The sequence below is a fragment of the Odocoileus virginianus genome, chromosome 26, assembly GCF_023699985.2.
Source record: "Odocoileus virginianus isolate 20LAN1187 ecotype Illinois chromosome 26, Ovbor_1.2, whole genome shotgun sequence".
Lineage (NCBI taxonomy): Eukaryota > Metazoa > Chordata > Mammalia > Artiodactyla > Cervidae > Odocoileus > Odocoileus virginianus.
In genome coordinates this window covers 19210594-19226858 of record NC_069699.1, presented here as the reverse complement: position 1 = coordinate 19226858, position 16265 = coordinate 19210594, and the positions used below count along the sequence as shown (strand labels likewise).

Genomic DNA, 16265 nt, shown 5'->3' with positions numbered 1-16265 from the left:
AGAGGGGAGAGTGCATTCCCAGAAAATGCTCTGGTGAAAGCCCTTAGAAATTTGCATGCAAAAAAGTCACATAAGGGAAACCTTTTTTTTGGTCTGAAAATAAGCTCCTGGGTCAACTTTCCAAGCAGATAAGTTCTATTAGCAAAGTAAGCACCACTAAACATCTACTATGAGGAAACACACTAAGACAGTCACACGCAGGAGGAGGTCTGGCTTTAGCGTGCGTGCTTATCTGTATTTGATAAGAAGAGACAGGAAGCAAGCGCAGACAGAAAGCAGTGTGTTAGCAGGGGCTAAAGATCAAGACGGGAACTGAGTACCTGTCACTGCCTTCTGCTTAAAAGGGACATCGACTGGAGTCTTGCTCCTTTCCTGACCCAAGACACAGCCTGGTGCTTTAGAACCCACCCATAGGCGCTCCCCAAACGAGCACTGCAGCTTCCTGCCCCCCAGGTGGCCCATGGAATCGGGGAGTGGGTTGGGGGGGTGTGGGTGTAACTCAGGACGGAAGTGGAGGCTGAGAGTTGCGTGTGGATCACAGTCAGATCAAAGTCAGGCCCTGCACATCTACGGAGGACTTTCCTGATGGCTCAGTCGGTAAAGAAGCTGCCTGCAATGCAGGAGACACGGGTTTGATCCCTGGGTCAGGAAGATCTGCTGGAGAAGGGAATGGCAACCCACTCCAGTATTCTTGCCTGGATAATTCCATGGACAGAGGAGCCTGGCAGGGTATAGTCCATGGGGTCACACAGAGTCAGATGCGACTGAGCGACTTGAGCACATACCAGCACAGCAACTAAACAACAATAAAAAGGAGCTGCAGGGGCAGGGTGGTGACAGCGGCGCCATGAGCAGACAAGTGAACATAGAAATTCACATGGTCATCACGAGGGGTCTTAGTTCAAGGAAGTCCCTCACAGATAGGACTTAGGGTGCAAACGGAGGGGTGCGTACCTAATGATGCTCCCCAACCTCCGCTTCTGCCCCCTCTCTGCATCATGTAGATGGGTCTGGCAGGCAGGCCGTGGCTACTGCAGAAATGGCGTGGAAACCCTCTGCTTCCACGCAGACGTGAAGTAACGGGCTTGGACTTTGATCTAGAATTCCAGAGAGGATGCTGGGAGAAAGGGTAAGCATGGGTTGAGGGTGGAGTGGGGTGATAAGTCCCCGAGATGGAGATATTTCAGTGTCAGTCATGCTGTCAGCTCTTCTTTCCCAGGGTATTTTCTGGGAATGCACTCTGCCTTCTTATGAGAAACAGCACCGCACCACCTCCTCCTCACTCTGGGAGGCCGCGGCCTTGGTTAAGATGCTGCCTGGGCTCCATAAGCCCTCAGCGGCGGGTGGATGAGGATACAGCCGGTGCTGGCCTCTGAGCCAGCTCAGAAAGCTCTCTGAAGTTAGCTGACACCGCGGCCGAGTTCAAGCGTGTCAGAGTGAGGGAGAAGCGCGCAGGGATTTGGCACTCGCCTGCGGGTGGCTGGAAAGAGTGTGTCAGCATCATGGATGCGCCTCCAGGCCAGCCAGGCATGCTCTCACCCCCACCCTCGGCACCGGAGCTTCGGTTCGTGTCCGCGGCAGCTGCACGGAGCAGTTGCTCAGCTTAAGTTTCCACACCCGGGCTCACGCCCCGTCCTGCCCTCCGATGATCTGGAGGGTATGAAGCCACCCTTGCCTGAGCGCGCTTCACAGGCAGCTTCCTTCCCTTCGGAGGCACTCGGGCACTGGGAGACGGGTCTACAGGGACCTCCCAGCCATCTGCTCGGAGTTGCCCGTGTTCTCACCTCTGCCGAGGAGTGCTCAGCACTGCGTGTCACCGTTAGGGGAGCTAAGCTGTTATCCACTCCAAAGAAGCTCAGCTGCTCAGGCGGGTCCTCGGGACCCGGTGGTGGGTCCAGCACCTGTGACTGAGTCTTCCCCTTGGTTCATTAGTCCAGGGGCGAATGCAGCGATTTACATGTTTGTACAGGTTTGTATGTGTGTGTAAGATGTTTGTTTACACCCTCATTTCCCCCAATTCAGCAGATGTTCTAAACTCCCAAGAACACATTTTTCTCCCTTCTGTTCCTTGGACTCACCTCCTGCGCCTCTGCCCACGCAGCCCCCACTGGGCCACCCTCCTGACCCCTCAGCCCCATCCGTGTCCACCCGCTGACTCCCCGCCTTCTCTCCTCTGCTCTGAACACAGATAGTGTCTGACAGAGCTGGACACAGCCAAGAGGCCCGTGACCCCCTGGCCTTTACGAAGATGTTCTGAGTTTATTTTTATCACATACCAGTATTCAGGGTTCTTTAACATGTATGTCTTCTGAAGGAAGTCTAGTAGCACGCATCTGGGAAAATGAGAATGAGGAAAAGATCCTAGCAGTTAGGTACGGCCGTTCATAGTTAAAGATTATGTACGTGAACCAAGCTTGTGGCGTCTCCTTTCACAAACTTGCTTTTCTGCAGGGCCCCAGTGTTACCAGCTAGAAAATGAGGAGGCTGAATCAGAGGGTCTCTTGGGCCATCTTTAGCTCCATAATTCCACTCTCAAACAACTCCCAAGGGTCGGTGTCAGGAGTGGACGTGGGTGTCAGGAGGGAGACGGGAGACCCGCATGGACTCGGCAGTGAGCTTTGGGGTAAGAGTGCAAGGGGGCAAGTTGGTAACATGGGACGGCTGGAAAGGAGTGAGGAATTTGGAGACTCTATGCTTGGCAGATCCTCTCTCCCTCCCAGAAGTGTTCAGGCTGTGGGCACCTTGCTTCAAAACCCCTCTCAGGTCAGGATGATGCTGGCGGCCTGCCCTGAGCTCTCTCTGAAGCCACGCGGTCATCTTCCCATCACCTGATCCTCACGGCTGGCCTTCGGTCCAGAGGAGCCGCCTGGCACATGCTGCCCGACAGCGACACAGCTACAGGTGAAACAGCGGGCAGGGAGGCACGTGGGTGTGCATAGGGCATGTGTTCAAAGACAGACACCAAGTATTTTGCCCTGAAACAATAGCAAAGAACTTTGGAAAGCCTCTTAAGTAAGCTAAAAACAAACCAACAACAATAACAACAACAACACCATTGTTGTATAAAGGTAATAAGAGACAAAAGTTTAAACTCATGGGATCCAAAAGGGAGTAGAAGAAAAACCAAGAAAAATTGCCAAAACCCTGTGCGTGACCACAAGGAACCTTCTGGTGGATTGCATAGCTAACTGGACAGGCCGGGGAGGCTGCCTGAGCAGAATGTCCTGAGCCAGCCCGGGAGGAGGGCGGGCTCGCCTGGAGGTTCTTCCCGGGGAATCTCCAGCTGGCCTGCCCTGCCCTGCCCAGCGCCGCCCCCCCCCCCACCCCACCCCCGCCCTGACCTTTCTCCCTTCCTCTGTAATCCCGGGCTCCCTCCACCCGGCAGCCCGGATACCCAGGGCCCAGCGGTGCCTCTCTGACTGCTGGGCGCTGCTGTCTCGAGGCCCCAGTGCAGGCCCAGCATCCCTTCACCTGAGGGTCGACAATGACATAAAACGGTGGCTCTGCAGCTGGCCTTGCCTGGGGATTTCATCAGAAATGGGTGCGGTCCTCGCTGGCGAGGGCCCGGCCCTGTTACACTGTATCATCCAAGAACAACTATTAACCACGTCTGGGAAGGGTGAGTGGTCATTCCAGCCCAGCTGAAGATTATATAACGGGGCCTGTCTGGGTGATGTCGGCTGAGACGAGCGCAGACCAGGCTCATGCCTGTACTCGAGGCCGGCCTGGGTGCCCTTCATGTGGCTCCTGCAGGAAGAGAGAAATCCATGCATCTGAACTCTGGGAAAGGAAGAACTCACTCAGGTGGGATGGAGCGTTCCACCTGGAGCCAGCATCTCGGACGACAGACCAGCTGTGAGGCCTTGGGCTGCTGACACTGACCTACAGTACTTCTGCATCGTACTCTCCAGCTGACAGACACATTCCTGCAGCCGTTTGATTCTCACATTAACCCTGTGAAGTAGCTTTCAAAAAAAAAGGGAAGCAGAGACTCGGGTTGGTTGGCTGACTCACCCAGCTCACTGTGAACGCTCTGGGCCTCTGAGCTTCAGTTCCTGACTCCAGGACACGTCTCTTCCTGTTGACACTCTGACATACAGGGACCTGGATCCCTGAATTAGGGTCTGGCTTCCCTCATAGCTCAGTTGGTAAAGAACCTGCCTGCAATGCAGGAGACCTGGGTTCAGTTCCTGAGTTGGGAAGATGCCCTGGAGGAGGAAATAGCAACCCACTCCAGTATTCTTGCCTGGAGAATCCCAGGGATAGAGGAGCCTGGTGGGCTGCAGTCCATGGGGTCCCAACGGTTGGACACCACTTAGCGACTAAACCACCACCAACAAATTCCAGGTGTGGGGTCCCTTTTTTTTTTTTTTAAGAGATTTTACTTTTTTATAACAGTTTTAGGTTTACAGAACTGCTGAACAAAAAGTCCCGAGTTCTCATGTGCCCCTTCTCCTTACCTTGCCTGCTAGTTCCCCTTAGTAACTTTTGTTTACTGTGGTGTAGTCACTACAATTGATAAACTAATATACAGTAATTATTAGCTAAAGACAGTAGTTTACACCAGGGTTTGTGCTTCTGTTGTGCTCTGTCTATTCATCCCTACCGCCCCCAACCGCGCTTTTTTTTACCTTTGGGATTCATTGTTTCAGTTTTTGTGTGTGTGTCTTTTTAAATGTATAATAGATACTATAAGTGGCAATTTTGGAGTCATTGAGCATAGCGATCATTTTCATTGTTTTTCACCCAAAGTAAGAAATTGTGTATTTGTTTTCTCTGATCTTAGGAAAGAGAGCTCTGAAGATTATTTTCTTCCTCTTTAACGCAAATAGTCACCTTAACTTGGGCTTCCTAGGTAGAGCAGTGGTAAAGAATTCACCTGCTAAGGCAGGAGACTCAGGTTCTATCCCTTGGTCAGGAAGATCCCTGGGAGAAAGGAATGGCAACTCACTCCAGTATTCTTGCCTGGAGAATCCCAAGGACAGAGGAGCTTTGTGGACTACAGTCCACGGGGGTCGCAAAGAATAGGATATAGCTGAGCGCACACACACACAATCACCTTCAGCTCACAAGAGAGGCAAACATTTAAAGTTTATTGAGTGTAATATATTCCTGCTGTAGAACAGTTAAGGATTATCTTCGGTCTTCCTCCTCCACCCTCTTCCAGGCATTTTCTGGGGGGTTTGGATACATGAAGCCAAGAGTCTGTTTCCAGGCTGCCCCGCGCCCTCTCTGGGTCACTCCAGTCATCCCCAGGCACTCTGGGAAATCCAGTCTGTCTTGCTTGGTAAGAGAAGGTGCAGTGCCTATGACATTTGCTTTGAAAGGACCATCTCTGCCCTCCTGAATCTTCCCAAGGGGATTCTGAAGGGTGGAGGAGACTCTCTGGCTTACAGGTCTATCTTCCCGGGACCCATCTTCTGGCCCGTGACCCTGTCTTTTATCCTCATGACCCCACCAAAAAAAAAAAAAAAAAAATCGCAATTCTTTAGTCTGGCTGTGAAAGAATAAGGGGTTTAGCCATAATGCTGCGTTGTTTACATGGTAAACAAAACTCTACCACCAGTGGACTTTCTCTGAGGAGGTAACTGATGATCTCAGCTGTCTTTCTTAGAACTGCCTCTTCAGTTGAACCTGGGAAGAGGGAGAAAAAAAAAACACACTTCTCAGAATGATTAGCATTTGCATCATACAATCCAACTTCCTCTCCTCCTCTCTCTCTCTCTCTCTTTCTCTCTCTCTCTGTGTTTCTCTCTCTCTCTCTCTCACACACACCCTCCCTCTTTCCAGTCAAGAACGTTTCAAGAGGTCAGTGCCGCCCCCATGTCTAAAACTTCAGTGTTTGCTTTGCAGGGACTTTTCCAACTTTACCTAGAAAAGAACTAACCAGAACCTTAGCACTTGTGGTCAGCGTGCTTCCGGCTGTGGCTTGAGTCGGTTTGTCTGCTCTGACAGAGGAAGTGCTTGCTGTGACGGGAACCGCGCTGGCTGGATTGTAGGAGGACCGGGGCAGACAGTGCCTAAGGACATTGGTATGTGAGGTGCCAGCAGCAAGGAGGGCGAGGGAAGCACAGAGGGGCTCCCAGAACCAGGGTGACAGATGTGGCCGGCCAACAGGCGGTGGAGACACCAGCCCTCAGCCAGCCCCTCCTGACCACACCCCCCTCCCCCCAACACACACCCGCCAAGATGAGTTCATGCATAAACAACATGTCTTCGCTGGAGATGACTTTCTCAAAAATTCAGTGGAACCTGGGACACTGAGACATGTTTTTGACCTGGAATTGACATGAAGGTGGGATTTTTGCAAACGTTCAGAGACCTTCAGAGTCTGGCTGGCTGGGGAGGCAGGGGTGCGCACTTCATAGGAGTCTCTGAGCGCTTTAACCAGCTCAGCATTTGCTGTGAAAGTCTGAGCTAGATTGAAAGTCACTTCTCTCTCTGCTCCTCTGCTAAGGCTGGGATAGTCTTAGGATTTTTCCTGTAGAGATTCAGATCTCTGTGTGGCCAGGTCGTGCTGGTGAGGAGCCTTCACATTGCATTGGAATTTACCCTACCGCACAGGATGTAAAACCCAGTGGAAATGGAGAGCATAGTTTGGCCAGAATAGCTAATTTAAACTACTAGATACTCGTTGGTAATTTGAGATTTGACTTAACAGTCAGTATGATTATTTAAGTAAAATACTGGCTACACCGAGGATCTCAGATTTTTGGTACATACCCATGTCAGGGCAGAATAGCTAATGACACCCACTCTGCTTCTTACTGTTAGATGTAAATGTTAGAAGAGTGCTATAAGGGAGAAGCTTGAAGGTGGTCACCACGAAGTGTCTAAAACAGGAATTCCTGTCCCTCCATTTGCACTGAAGACTCTCATGAGATGGAGAATGAAGACTCATCACTAGGATCCAGGCACAGGGTCCAAAGTGACCTGTAGAAAGGATGCCGCTTCTGTAAAATCATGGGGTTTTACCTTTAAATCTGATTCAATTTCATGTTCTGCTCCAGGGCATATTTTGAGGCTAATGTATTTGCAATCATTTACCATTGACTAAGATGGAGATTCTAATCAGATGCGTTCTTTCTGTCTGTTGCTTTGTGTAGCCCTCAGACAGGGTCTTCATCCCCGGGAGTACAGGGAGCCCACGTACAGAAGCACAGAGAAAGCGAAAGCAAACAGTATCAGAGTGCATCTCCCGACCTTGCGGGGAGGAGCACAGATGCCAGTAGCAGCGACCTGAGGGCCAGTGGAGCCCGTTCACCGTTCCAGCAGATGCTCGCTGGGCACCGAGCGCTTGGAGCCGAGACTGCAGTGGGCTCCACAGAAGTGCAGAGCCATGCCCTGCGGCCACATTCCCAACACCACTGCCCCTTGGGAATAGAGGGCCTTGCCATCTTATCTCTAGACCCTCAGCACTCAGCCCTGTGCCAGGCACAGAAATTATCAGTGGTCTTTTCAGTAATCGGTTGTTAGATGGGGTCTGTGTATTTTGCATTTGTCAGAGGCCTTTCTGAAACCGTTGCTTAGGAGTCACGGGATCACATCACACACCCCACAGAAGAAGGTCGGAATCCACTGAACAAAGTCTCTTTCCCATCTATAGTTGTTTGGCCACTTGCTCTTTAGAATAAGAAACTGTTCTTTAAGGTACGTGCAGACTTTGCATCGATTTTCTGTATTCTTTTGAAGGCCCTGTTCAATGTGGATTTTGTTTGGAAAGCTGTTTTCTGCTTTTGTGGAGGATTCACTAAGCCAGTGCACATATGAAAGACCTGAGAGCCAGGTTTGAGGTGAATCCTCTGGCCGTTTTCAACAGTTGCAGGTTCCTCTGTGCGTCAGGCAGTGGTGACTGTGCTCAGCTTCGCCCCAGCGCCTCACCAGGCGGGGGCTCCAGGTCGCTTCCTGCCCTTCCTCACCCCTGCAGTCCCTGCTCCCTCCCTGCCTCATCAGTCCAGCTGTCCAGCCGGCATCGCGCGCGGGCCCACCGCAGTCTGTCTGCTGTCTTCTCCGGCTCGGGCCACTCTGGTTTCCGCCTGCTCAGTAGCCCTCACGCTGACCCCTCGCGTGGCCAAGTGCAAACCTTCCCCGAGACCCAGGCCTTCCAGGAAGAGGACACCAGCCACTCACAGCCCCCGCAGTCACGTCCGACGTTGACCTGACTCTCACTCCCTTGACACAGCCTAGCTGCTTTCTTCACTTCTGCTTTTTAACAGAAACATCCACTTTCCTTAACTAAACTGTAGGCACTCTGATGGGTGGAACCCTGGTTCATACTTAGGTTTCAAAGCCATGACCCCCGTAATGAGGTCCAGCAGGCAGGGACCAAATGCAGAGGCCTCACTTCTGGGTTGCCAACACCAAGTATGTAAAGACTTCTGAAGCAGTTGTATTTCTTAAAATGTTTTCTTCCGAGAGTGCTTATGCTTTTGAGTTGAATCCAAAGAACTAGCAAATATTCCTTCCGGATATACTCAGCAATAGCAGCTCACAGTTTATAAACACCAGGTCATTCTCAGGGTCTCCTATGAAATACAGGGATTTCCTTCTTCCCCGCCCTCTACCAGTCACCCTCTCTCCTGGGGCTGGGTTCTGCGCTGCCACCTTGGAACACCCTCCCGACAGGGTGTCTGTGGTATCCCCATGGATGGTGTGTCTGCGTGCTCTTCAGAGTCTGACGGCTTCAGTGGGACTTTGGGGCTTTCCTCTTTCTCTTGCTTCCTCGGGAGTCAGTGTGCAGACGTGTGTAGCCATCCCCGTGGATGTCCCGCCTCAGGTGCGTGGTTGGTCTCCTGCAGTTGTGCTCATGGTTGCCAGCCTGGCCCCCCGATCTCTCCTGCTGTCCCCGGGCTTGAGCTGCCTGTGAGCATCAGTAACCCCCAGACACCTGTCCCCTCCATGTGCCCTCTCCTGATCAGCCAGGCCATTTCCCCCCTGAGAGGGACAGAGGGGGAAGGCGTGATGACGACTCGGGATGGTGAGTGTCGTCAGTGATGGCTGACCATATGCGTTTCAGCATCGCTACTGTGCTTAAACATTTCCAGATGTCTGCTCTCCTCTTCTTCGCTGTAGACACACAGCAGAGAACCAATTGCAGCCATGGCAACAGTCCAGAATTCTAGGCTGGTCATCCTCAAGACGGAATGTATTTGTCAAATGCTCTTTTGCCTACGGCTCTGTCTGTGGAGGGAAGCTGACGAGATGGAGTGGAGGCTCCTGTCAGGGCACATGTGAAGGGAGTGTTGATCACGGCGTGCGGCGCGGGCAGGGAGACAGTGTCATATTCCTCCCCCCACAGGCATTCGAAACACCTGAGGTTCCCCGTGTAAGCATTAGTTACCAGGCCACCCAGCAAACAGTGGGTTTACCATTCCTTGTGTCCACAAGTGTTTATCAAGGGTCTGCTGTGTTTTAGTCCCAGTACTGAGGTGGTTCCTGGGCTCAGGATGCGGGCAGGCTGGAGACTCCCCACATGTCTTATACAAACGCTTTAAAGTAGGTGGGACAGCCTGTGCCAGTGTGGTGCCTTCTTTGTGATGCTGCCGACTAGTTCTTGTTTGGTTTCTGTATTGCTAGATCACGTTAGGTCAAGACGCAGTTGTCTTGCTTTTTAATATTTAGACACGTCTTGTGGGATCTTGTTCTTGATTTTGAGTGTGTTGATGCCTTGTCTTGTGTATGACAGGTTGGCAAACTCCGGCCTGTGGGACAAAGTGGGCCTTCCGCCAGCATTTATGAAGTTTTATTGGGAAACAGCTACCCCATTCATTTGTGCACTGTCTGTGGCTGTTTGGGGGCTACATGGCGGATTCATAGCGACAGAGTCCGTATGGTCCAGAAAGCCAAAGATCCTATCAGAAAATACTACCCAGAAAGATTATGCTGACCTCTGGTGTACGCAAAGCACCAATAGCAAATTCTGCATGTGTGTTGGGCGGGTGGGGGTGGGGTGGTCATGCTGTGTGTTAGAACGTTTATTAGAATTTATCCTGATATGGGAATGGCCCAGATGAGACGTGATCGTGCATGCATGTGGGAGGAGCAGGTTTTCCTCCCCTTGCCTTGGCTGATGAAGCGTCTCTGTGGTTCACTCCTACCTTTCCATACAGCACTCATCTATAAAGTGTACTTTTTAGGAGAAATGGGAGAAAAGCAGATGTGGGCAGAAAGAAGTGAGGTGGGAGGAAGAGTCTTGTCCATTCTGTTAACCAGCAGTGAGAAATGGTGTTTATACGTGCGCTGCTTCTAAGTCGCTTCAGTCGTGTCCAACTCTGTGTGACCCCATAGATGGTAGCCCACCAGGCTCCCCCGTCCCTGGAAGTCTCTAGGCAAGAACACTGGAGTGGGTTGCCATTTGTTTCTCCATTACAGGTATGAACAACAGGTATTAAAAGAAAGGGTGGACCTCTGACTTATTTGCAATAATGTCTTTGTCACATTAAAATAACCAATATAAATCTTTTCCTTGATGTGTAAATGCAGAACTGATATTCTTGAAGTACTTATTATGAATTCTAAGCTGCTCATATAGTTGAGTTGAACACATGTTCATCATCAGAAATTTCATGTAACCCCTAAGAGTATCCTTTTGCTTTCTTCAGAGTATATATGTGTTTTAGTCCTAAAAGTCCAGTTCTCTTCAGATACAGAAGCATTAAAAGGGATATCTGTTTCTCTTTCAAGTTTGCAATTTGATTGCAGTCACTAACTGTTGAATCTGCCTGGCCTACCCTTCGGGTAATATTGACGAAGGGATGAAAATATCACTTAGACTAAGGGACCAATTTTGTGCTGGTAAATGTTTGGGAAAAGAGGGGGAACTGATTTGTCATGTTTGCCACTTTGAATACTAACACCATGGCCGTTTCAAGTGACCAGTGTGATGTTACTGAAAGCAGAGTTGTAAAGAGTTATGCGATAGGACCCTATTACAGTGTTTCCATCATACAGCCATGATAGAGATGAATAACCTCAAGAGCATGGATAGAAATAAAATGTGGGAAATGAAAAAAAAAGAAAGGGTGGAGGTGGTGAGGGGAGGAGACTGAATGGGTCTTTCTTACACCAACCAACAGCACAGGCCAGCCATTTCAGGAGTGGAGGAGCAGGAAGCAAGAGTGAAGGGTGGTGTTCGTAAGCTCACAAGGAGGGCAGCTGAACCCACTCTCCATTTGCAGCCTCCTGACAGTTGTCTGCCCGGAACACACCCATACACGTAGCTGGTAAATCCCACAACACTCGGGATCCTAAAATCCGCTCACTCCTAGAGTGTGTGTTTGCCAGTGATTTTGGAGTTTAAGTCGGGGAAGATGGAAAGGACCCCTGAGGGTGGCTGGTAGTGACGGTCGCACAGCAGAGTGAACGCTCTTAATGCCACGGAACTGTACACCTCGAAGTGATGAAAATGGCTGAGTTGTATTGTGTGTACGGGACCACAGTTTTAAGACTCAGATCTCATTAGCTCTGTAATTTGCAGAGATCACAGATGGAACGGCAGTGTTAGTATTCAGAGTTGAGAAACTTTGTTTGGAAACCCACTTTGACCCATGTGTAATTTTACAGTGATTTCTTCTAGGAATTAAGAGAGTTTCCTTACACTCAATTACAAAGATATTTACTGAATGGTTTTGTTTTTGTTTTTTCAAATACACAGTGCAGTACGTTAGTTCTGTAGCAGGCAGAGACAGCCTGATGAACGATGTTGCCAAGTCTGGATGGCATGGTAGCAGTGCCTCTGTGGTCTCTGCTGGTAGAAGTGATGCCCTCTTTTTTCCATCTGGGTTCTAGGAAAGAAACCTAGACTGGTTCCCGAGGATGAGAGCCATGTCCCTGGTCAGCAGCGATTCAGAAGGAGAACAGAATGAGCTGAGGAACCTGCAGGAGAAACTGGAGTCCACCATGAAGCTTGTCACCAACCTCTCTGGACAGCTGTCAGAATTAAAGGATCAGGTAAAGAAAAGAACCTTACCTGCCTACACACATACACACACCAAATTTGGTGAGGGAGGAAAATTTAAAAAAAGGAAAACAGTAGTGCTCATGTTACAATGCTGAAGTTTATCATCTGGACAAAAAAGGAAATGGGTGATAAGCCCATTCAGTCCATCAGTTTCCTCTCCGTTCCCCCCTCACTGCCCCTTTGACAGGATAAGCCTAGGACACCACTTTCAGTGCTGCTCAGGACAAGGTTTTAATGTGAAAAACAAAACCAGAAAATGAGAAAATGCAAACTACTTCAGTGAAGCGCTGTCCAGAAAAACACACTGTGTAAAACTGCCCTGTCTTCTTCACTGACAGATGATGACAAGCTGTTTCTGGCTTTTCTTTCCAGCCCTCAGAACTATCAACTCCTCTCCCCAGGTACTTACATTCAGCATCCAGGGGATAAACCCTAGTCCAGGAAGAGCCCCCTCCTCACTGACTGGCTGCCATCGTCCAGGCAATAAGGCAGGTGCTGGGGGTGGGACAGTGAGCACTCCGAACACACCCATGCCGTCACCGAGCTTAGCAGTCCACACAAATGCTGCTGCGTCCTGCTCCGTCCCTAAGATAAACGCCTTGCCCCTGTAATTAAGCCAGGGGAAGGCGGCATCCTTTTTACCCCCTCCTAGCCCCCTTAAAACAAGCACTCACAGTCACCAGGTGATGACCTCCGTGCTGGGCCAACCTGCGCTCAGCCACATTGATTGGGATCCCCCTGCGCACCGTGCTGAAAGCTTTTTAATCAGTTCCATATACGAGATTATACATTTTACAGAGCAGTAGTTACCAGGCCAAGCTGGCCCGGAGGTAAGTGGTAAGGTAGACCCGCAGCTCCTTGATTACTCTGGGGAACATAATAACTAGTGAAGACTCCGCCTAGAGTCAACTCTTCGTGGAGGTGGTTTCCATGGCACTTTAAGCAGTCCTACTTTGCATTATGTTTCTTTGCCAACTAAATTATTCCAAACTGAACCTCAAGATAGTATCTGGCCTCAAATTAGTTTCTTTCAGTTGTATTAAGGTGCAAATAAAAAGACTAATGAGAGGAGAAAGCCTTATTTATGAAGGCTATCTCTGGTGCTGAGCTGGGTAGCCCCCTAAAATGACTAATAACCTGCATAAGTAAAACTTAGATATAACTAGTTTCCTTTGCTTATTGTTTTATTGAGTCTTTAACGCTGCTGTGAAACCACAGTGGTCCCCAGGACTACACTGACGCACGAGTCCGCCTCCTGAGGCTGCTTGGGTTACCCCCACCCGAGTGAGGCGAGCCCTCTAACGCATGGATGAGCTCCCTTCCTCTCCCTTAGAGCTGTGGCTATAAGAATCGCCATTAAATCAGGTACTTTAAATTAGATGCCAAAAACTCATAAGAGAAGTTGATCTAATACAGACCTAAGTAAAGGAAGCAATTAGCTCTCTATACAGTGCCGTCTGTAAGCACGCCTGAAGCTATTATTGGGTAGTCTGTGGTGGTAAATGCCATGCAAGTAGGCCCAGCCTGTCCTCTCAACACTAAGAATCCGGGGTGTTGAATTGCTCCCTGAGGGTGGTTCTCAAGCTGCTTCTGTGATGCACACTTCGCAAAGCAGTGAACTTGGCCTAAGGAGTGAGTGGAGCCGAGGAATTCACCCAGAATCATAGGTGTACGAGGTACCCAACACCCCAGGTGGCATCAGACCCAGTTCCATCCTTTTGTTTGTTGAGGATACTAAGATACACGGCAGGCAGGAGCTCCTGGTCTTGCCAGCTAGGCTTGTTTCCTCCCTGTACCCTGTTTGCCTTTCATGGTTGACTGTTTCAATTCTTACTCATTTTTTTAAAAGTTAAGAGTTTCAGAAGTCACATCATGTATCAATACTTAAACATTATGAAGGATACATTCATTGCCATGTTACATAACTGATATAATAGACTTGGCATCAGGATTGTTTCTATGAAGCCAGAATTTTGGCTTGAACAACCTATGTAAAACTATGATTACATATGAACTAAGGTTCATTAAGTGACATCAAAACCAGTGTGGTTTAAACTGCTTGGTTTCAGCTCTTTTTACATTTTTGTTTTAAAGTCAGCCGTTGGAACCACCCTTCAGAAAACCTTACCCTTATGAATGACTTTGAAATTGAACCACGTTTTCCTAGAAGATGTTATAGGCTGAAAAGAAATAGGAGGAAACCAGTAACTTATTCTAAAGTACCTTTACCAGGATTGATCTGCTTAGGTTTTAAGGTGTCCAGAATTACAGGAAAAACTCAGCATTGCTGCTTTTACTGGGGGAAACTTGGTTCTTTCAGAAGGAATTAGTCAACAGTTTCTTTGACTTTGTAGCAAAGCTTTACAGCATTTTTTGGAGAATCAACTTGTTGAAAAGATTCACATTTTGTTAATGTGGTGTGTAACAATCCTCAATATTTCTTAACCTTTTCTGCATAAAAAGTCATGCAGATAGGCAAAGAACTGCTGGTTCTTAAATGGTAATTGTGAGAATTCTTGCTCTCCAAAGGGAAAAAAAAATGTTGAATTAAAAAATAAAAAGCCCACAAATGATTAATGAACGAGAAACTCTGTTATATTTTTTAAACCAGCTCTGAAAGAATACCATTCAGTAGTAACAATGCTGGAAAATATAAAAATTGCTTCATCACTTAGATATTTTTTTTCAGATCTTCTAGTCCAAAAAAACAGCATAATTGAGCAAAGATAGTTGAATGTCTTTGGCTTTAATCTTTGTTGTTACTGACCTCTCTGGCGCTGGTTTTCTTCAAACACCAGTTTGAGAAGAAAAAGTTCTTATCAAGGATACTAGTAAAAGTCTGGTTAGTGGCTTTTCTATTACTGTCAAGAACAGTTAACTAAAATTGCTATTCTAAGTGTTAGTTCATGGTGCTGCTCATCCTCAAGTTTCCCCTCCCAAGAGATTCTGAATACAAATGTGATTCTAAAATGTTATGAAAAACCCAGAAGAACTTTCCGGCCAATCCAGTAGTTGTTAGTAGTGCTTGAAATTCTTATCATATTAACATGGTACATTGTTTGGCGTTTTTCACGCAAGAGGGTTATTAACTTGTTAACTACATAAAGAAGGAAGGGATAACATGATTGGAATCATTCCTCACAGCTGGAAAATGGGATATTAAACCTTACCTGAAGGTCTGTGTTCCTTAGCCTGTGTTGGAATCACAGAAGAGGCCCTCTAGGATACTGTGATCTATGCAGAAAGCAGCAGACCTCTAACAACAGGACACAGCAGGAAAAGTACTGGGGCCCATCCGCCAGACACGGAGAGGCAGGCAGGCAGTCCCGCGCACAGGCCCTGAGCTCCGGCAGTTTGACAAGGAGGTGACTTCTGAGCTAATGAGGAGACGCAGCAGGGGGCAGCCTGGGAGGGGAGTCGGCATGGGCAACGGCATGAAAGTGCCTGGCGTGCCCCAGCAAAGGCGCTGCGCTGGGGCCCTTTCACTTGTTCTTCCGGCCACTGTGTACTAAGCACCTGTCGGCCAGGTATGCAGCCCCAGGGACTGGGGTTACAAAGGTGAGCTAAGCCTCTTCTCCTCCTTCAAGGAACTGAGTCTGGAGTGGGAGACAAATACGTAAACAAATTAGAATTCAACATGGTAAGTATGTGACAGAGATTTGAAAGTTTGCTCTGGGAGTAAAGAAGGAGGCAGCACTTCATTCTGCCTGACCTGAGGGAGACGATCTGAATCACTGCCACGGAAACCTTTCAGAGGTGGGCGTGCAGGAGCGTGAGAGAGTCTGTCAGCGGGAACTCGAGAGGACCACTACACTGGGGACCAAGAATGTGACTAGCTGTATGTTTATAGTGAGTCAGTATACCTGCCTTTGAGAGGCTTCAGCTGTTCTTTTCAGTATTTTAGTCTCGTTCTTAGGAACATGACTGATATTATAGGACTGTGAAGATCAGTTAGATCAAAGTCAGTGGAATTCCAGTTGAGCTATTTCAAATCCTAAAAGAGGATGCTGTGAAAGTGCCACACTCAATATGCCAGCAAATTTGGAAAACTCAGCATGGCCACAGGACTGGAAAAGGTCCATTTCATTCCAATCCCAAAGAAAGGCAATGCCACAGAATGTTCAAACTACCACACAACTGCACTCATCTCACACACTAGTAAAGTAATGCTCAAAATTCTCCAAGTGAGGCTTCATGAACTGTGAACTTCCAGATGTTCAAGCTGCTTTTAGAAAAGGCAGAGGAACCAGAGATCAAACTGCCAACATCCGCTGGATCATCAAAAAAGCAAAAGTTCCAGAAAAAC

The 16265-nt window shown here is 48.7% G+C and overlaps 1 protein-coding gene and 1 long non-coding RNA gene across 21 annotated transcripts in view; one reads left to right on the top strand and one right to left on the bottom strand.

Moving 5' to 3' along the window:
• The window catches only part of ITPR1 (inositol 1,4,5-trisphosphate receptor type 1), a 344659-nt gene that overhangs the window by 322298 nt on the left and 6096 nt on the right, over positions 1–16265 (top strand). For all 9 annotated transcript variants that reach the window (XM_070455631.1, XM_070455630.1, XM_070455627.1 and 6 more), the window contains one exon: positions 11788–11949. In XM_070455631.1, coding sequence (XP_070311732.1) covers positions 11788–11949 — 162 coding nt within the window. The remainder of the gene's footprint in view (positions 1–11787; positions 11950–16265) is intronic.
• Positions 5074–16265, bottom strand: part of LOC110151446 (uncharacterized) — a 176858-nt gene continuing 165666 nt past the window's right edge. For 7 of the 12 annotated variants that reach the window (XR_011483675.1, XR_011483665.1, XR_011483672.1 and 4 more), the window contains 2 exons: positions 5872–15555; positions 5074–5634 (listed from right to left, as the gene is read on the bottom strand). This is a non-coding gene — a long non-coding RNA (uncharacterized lncRNA). The remainder of the gene's footprint in view (positions 5635–5871; positions 15556–16265) is intronic. The other 5 variants (XR_011483673.1, XR_011483670.1, XR_011483667.1 and 2 more) reach the window with 5 other exon arrangements.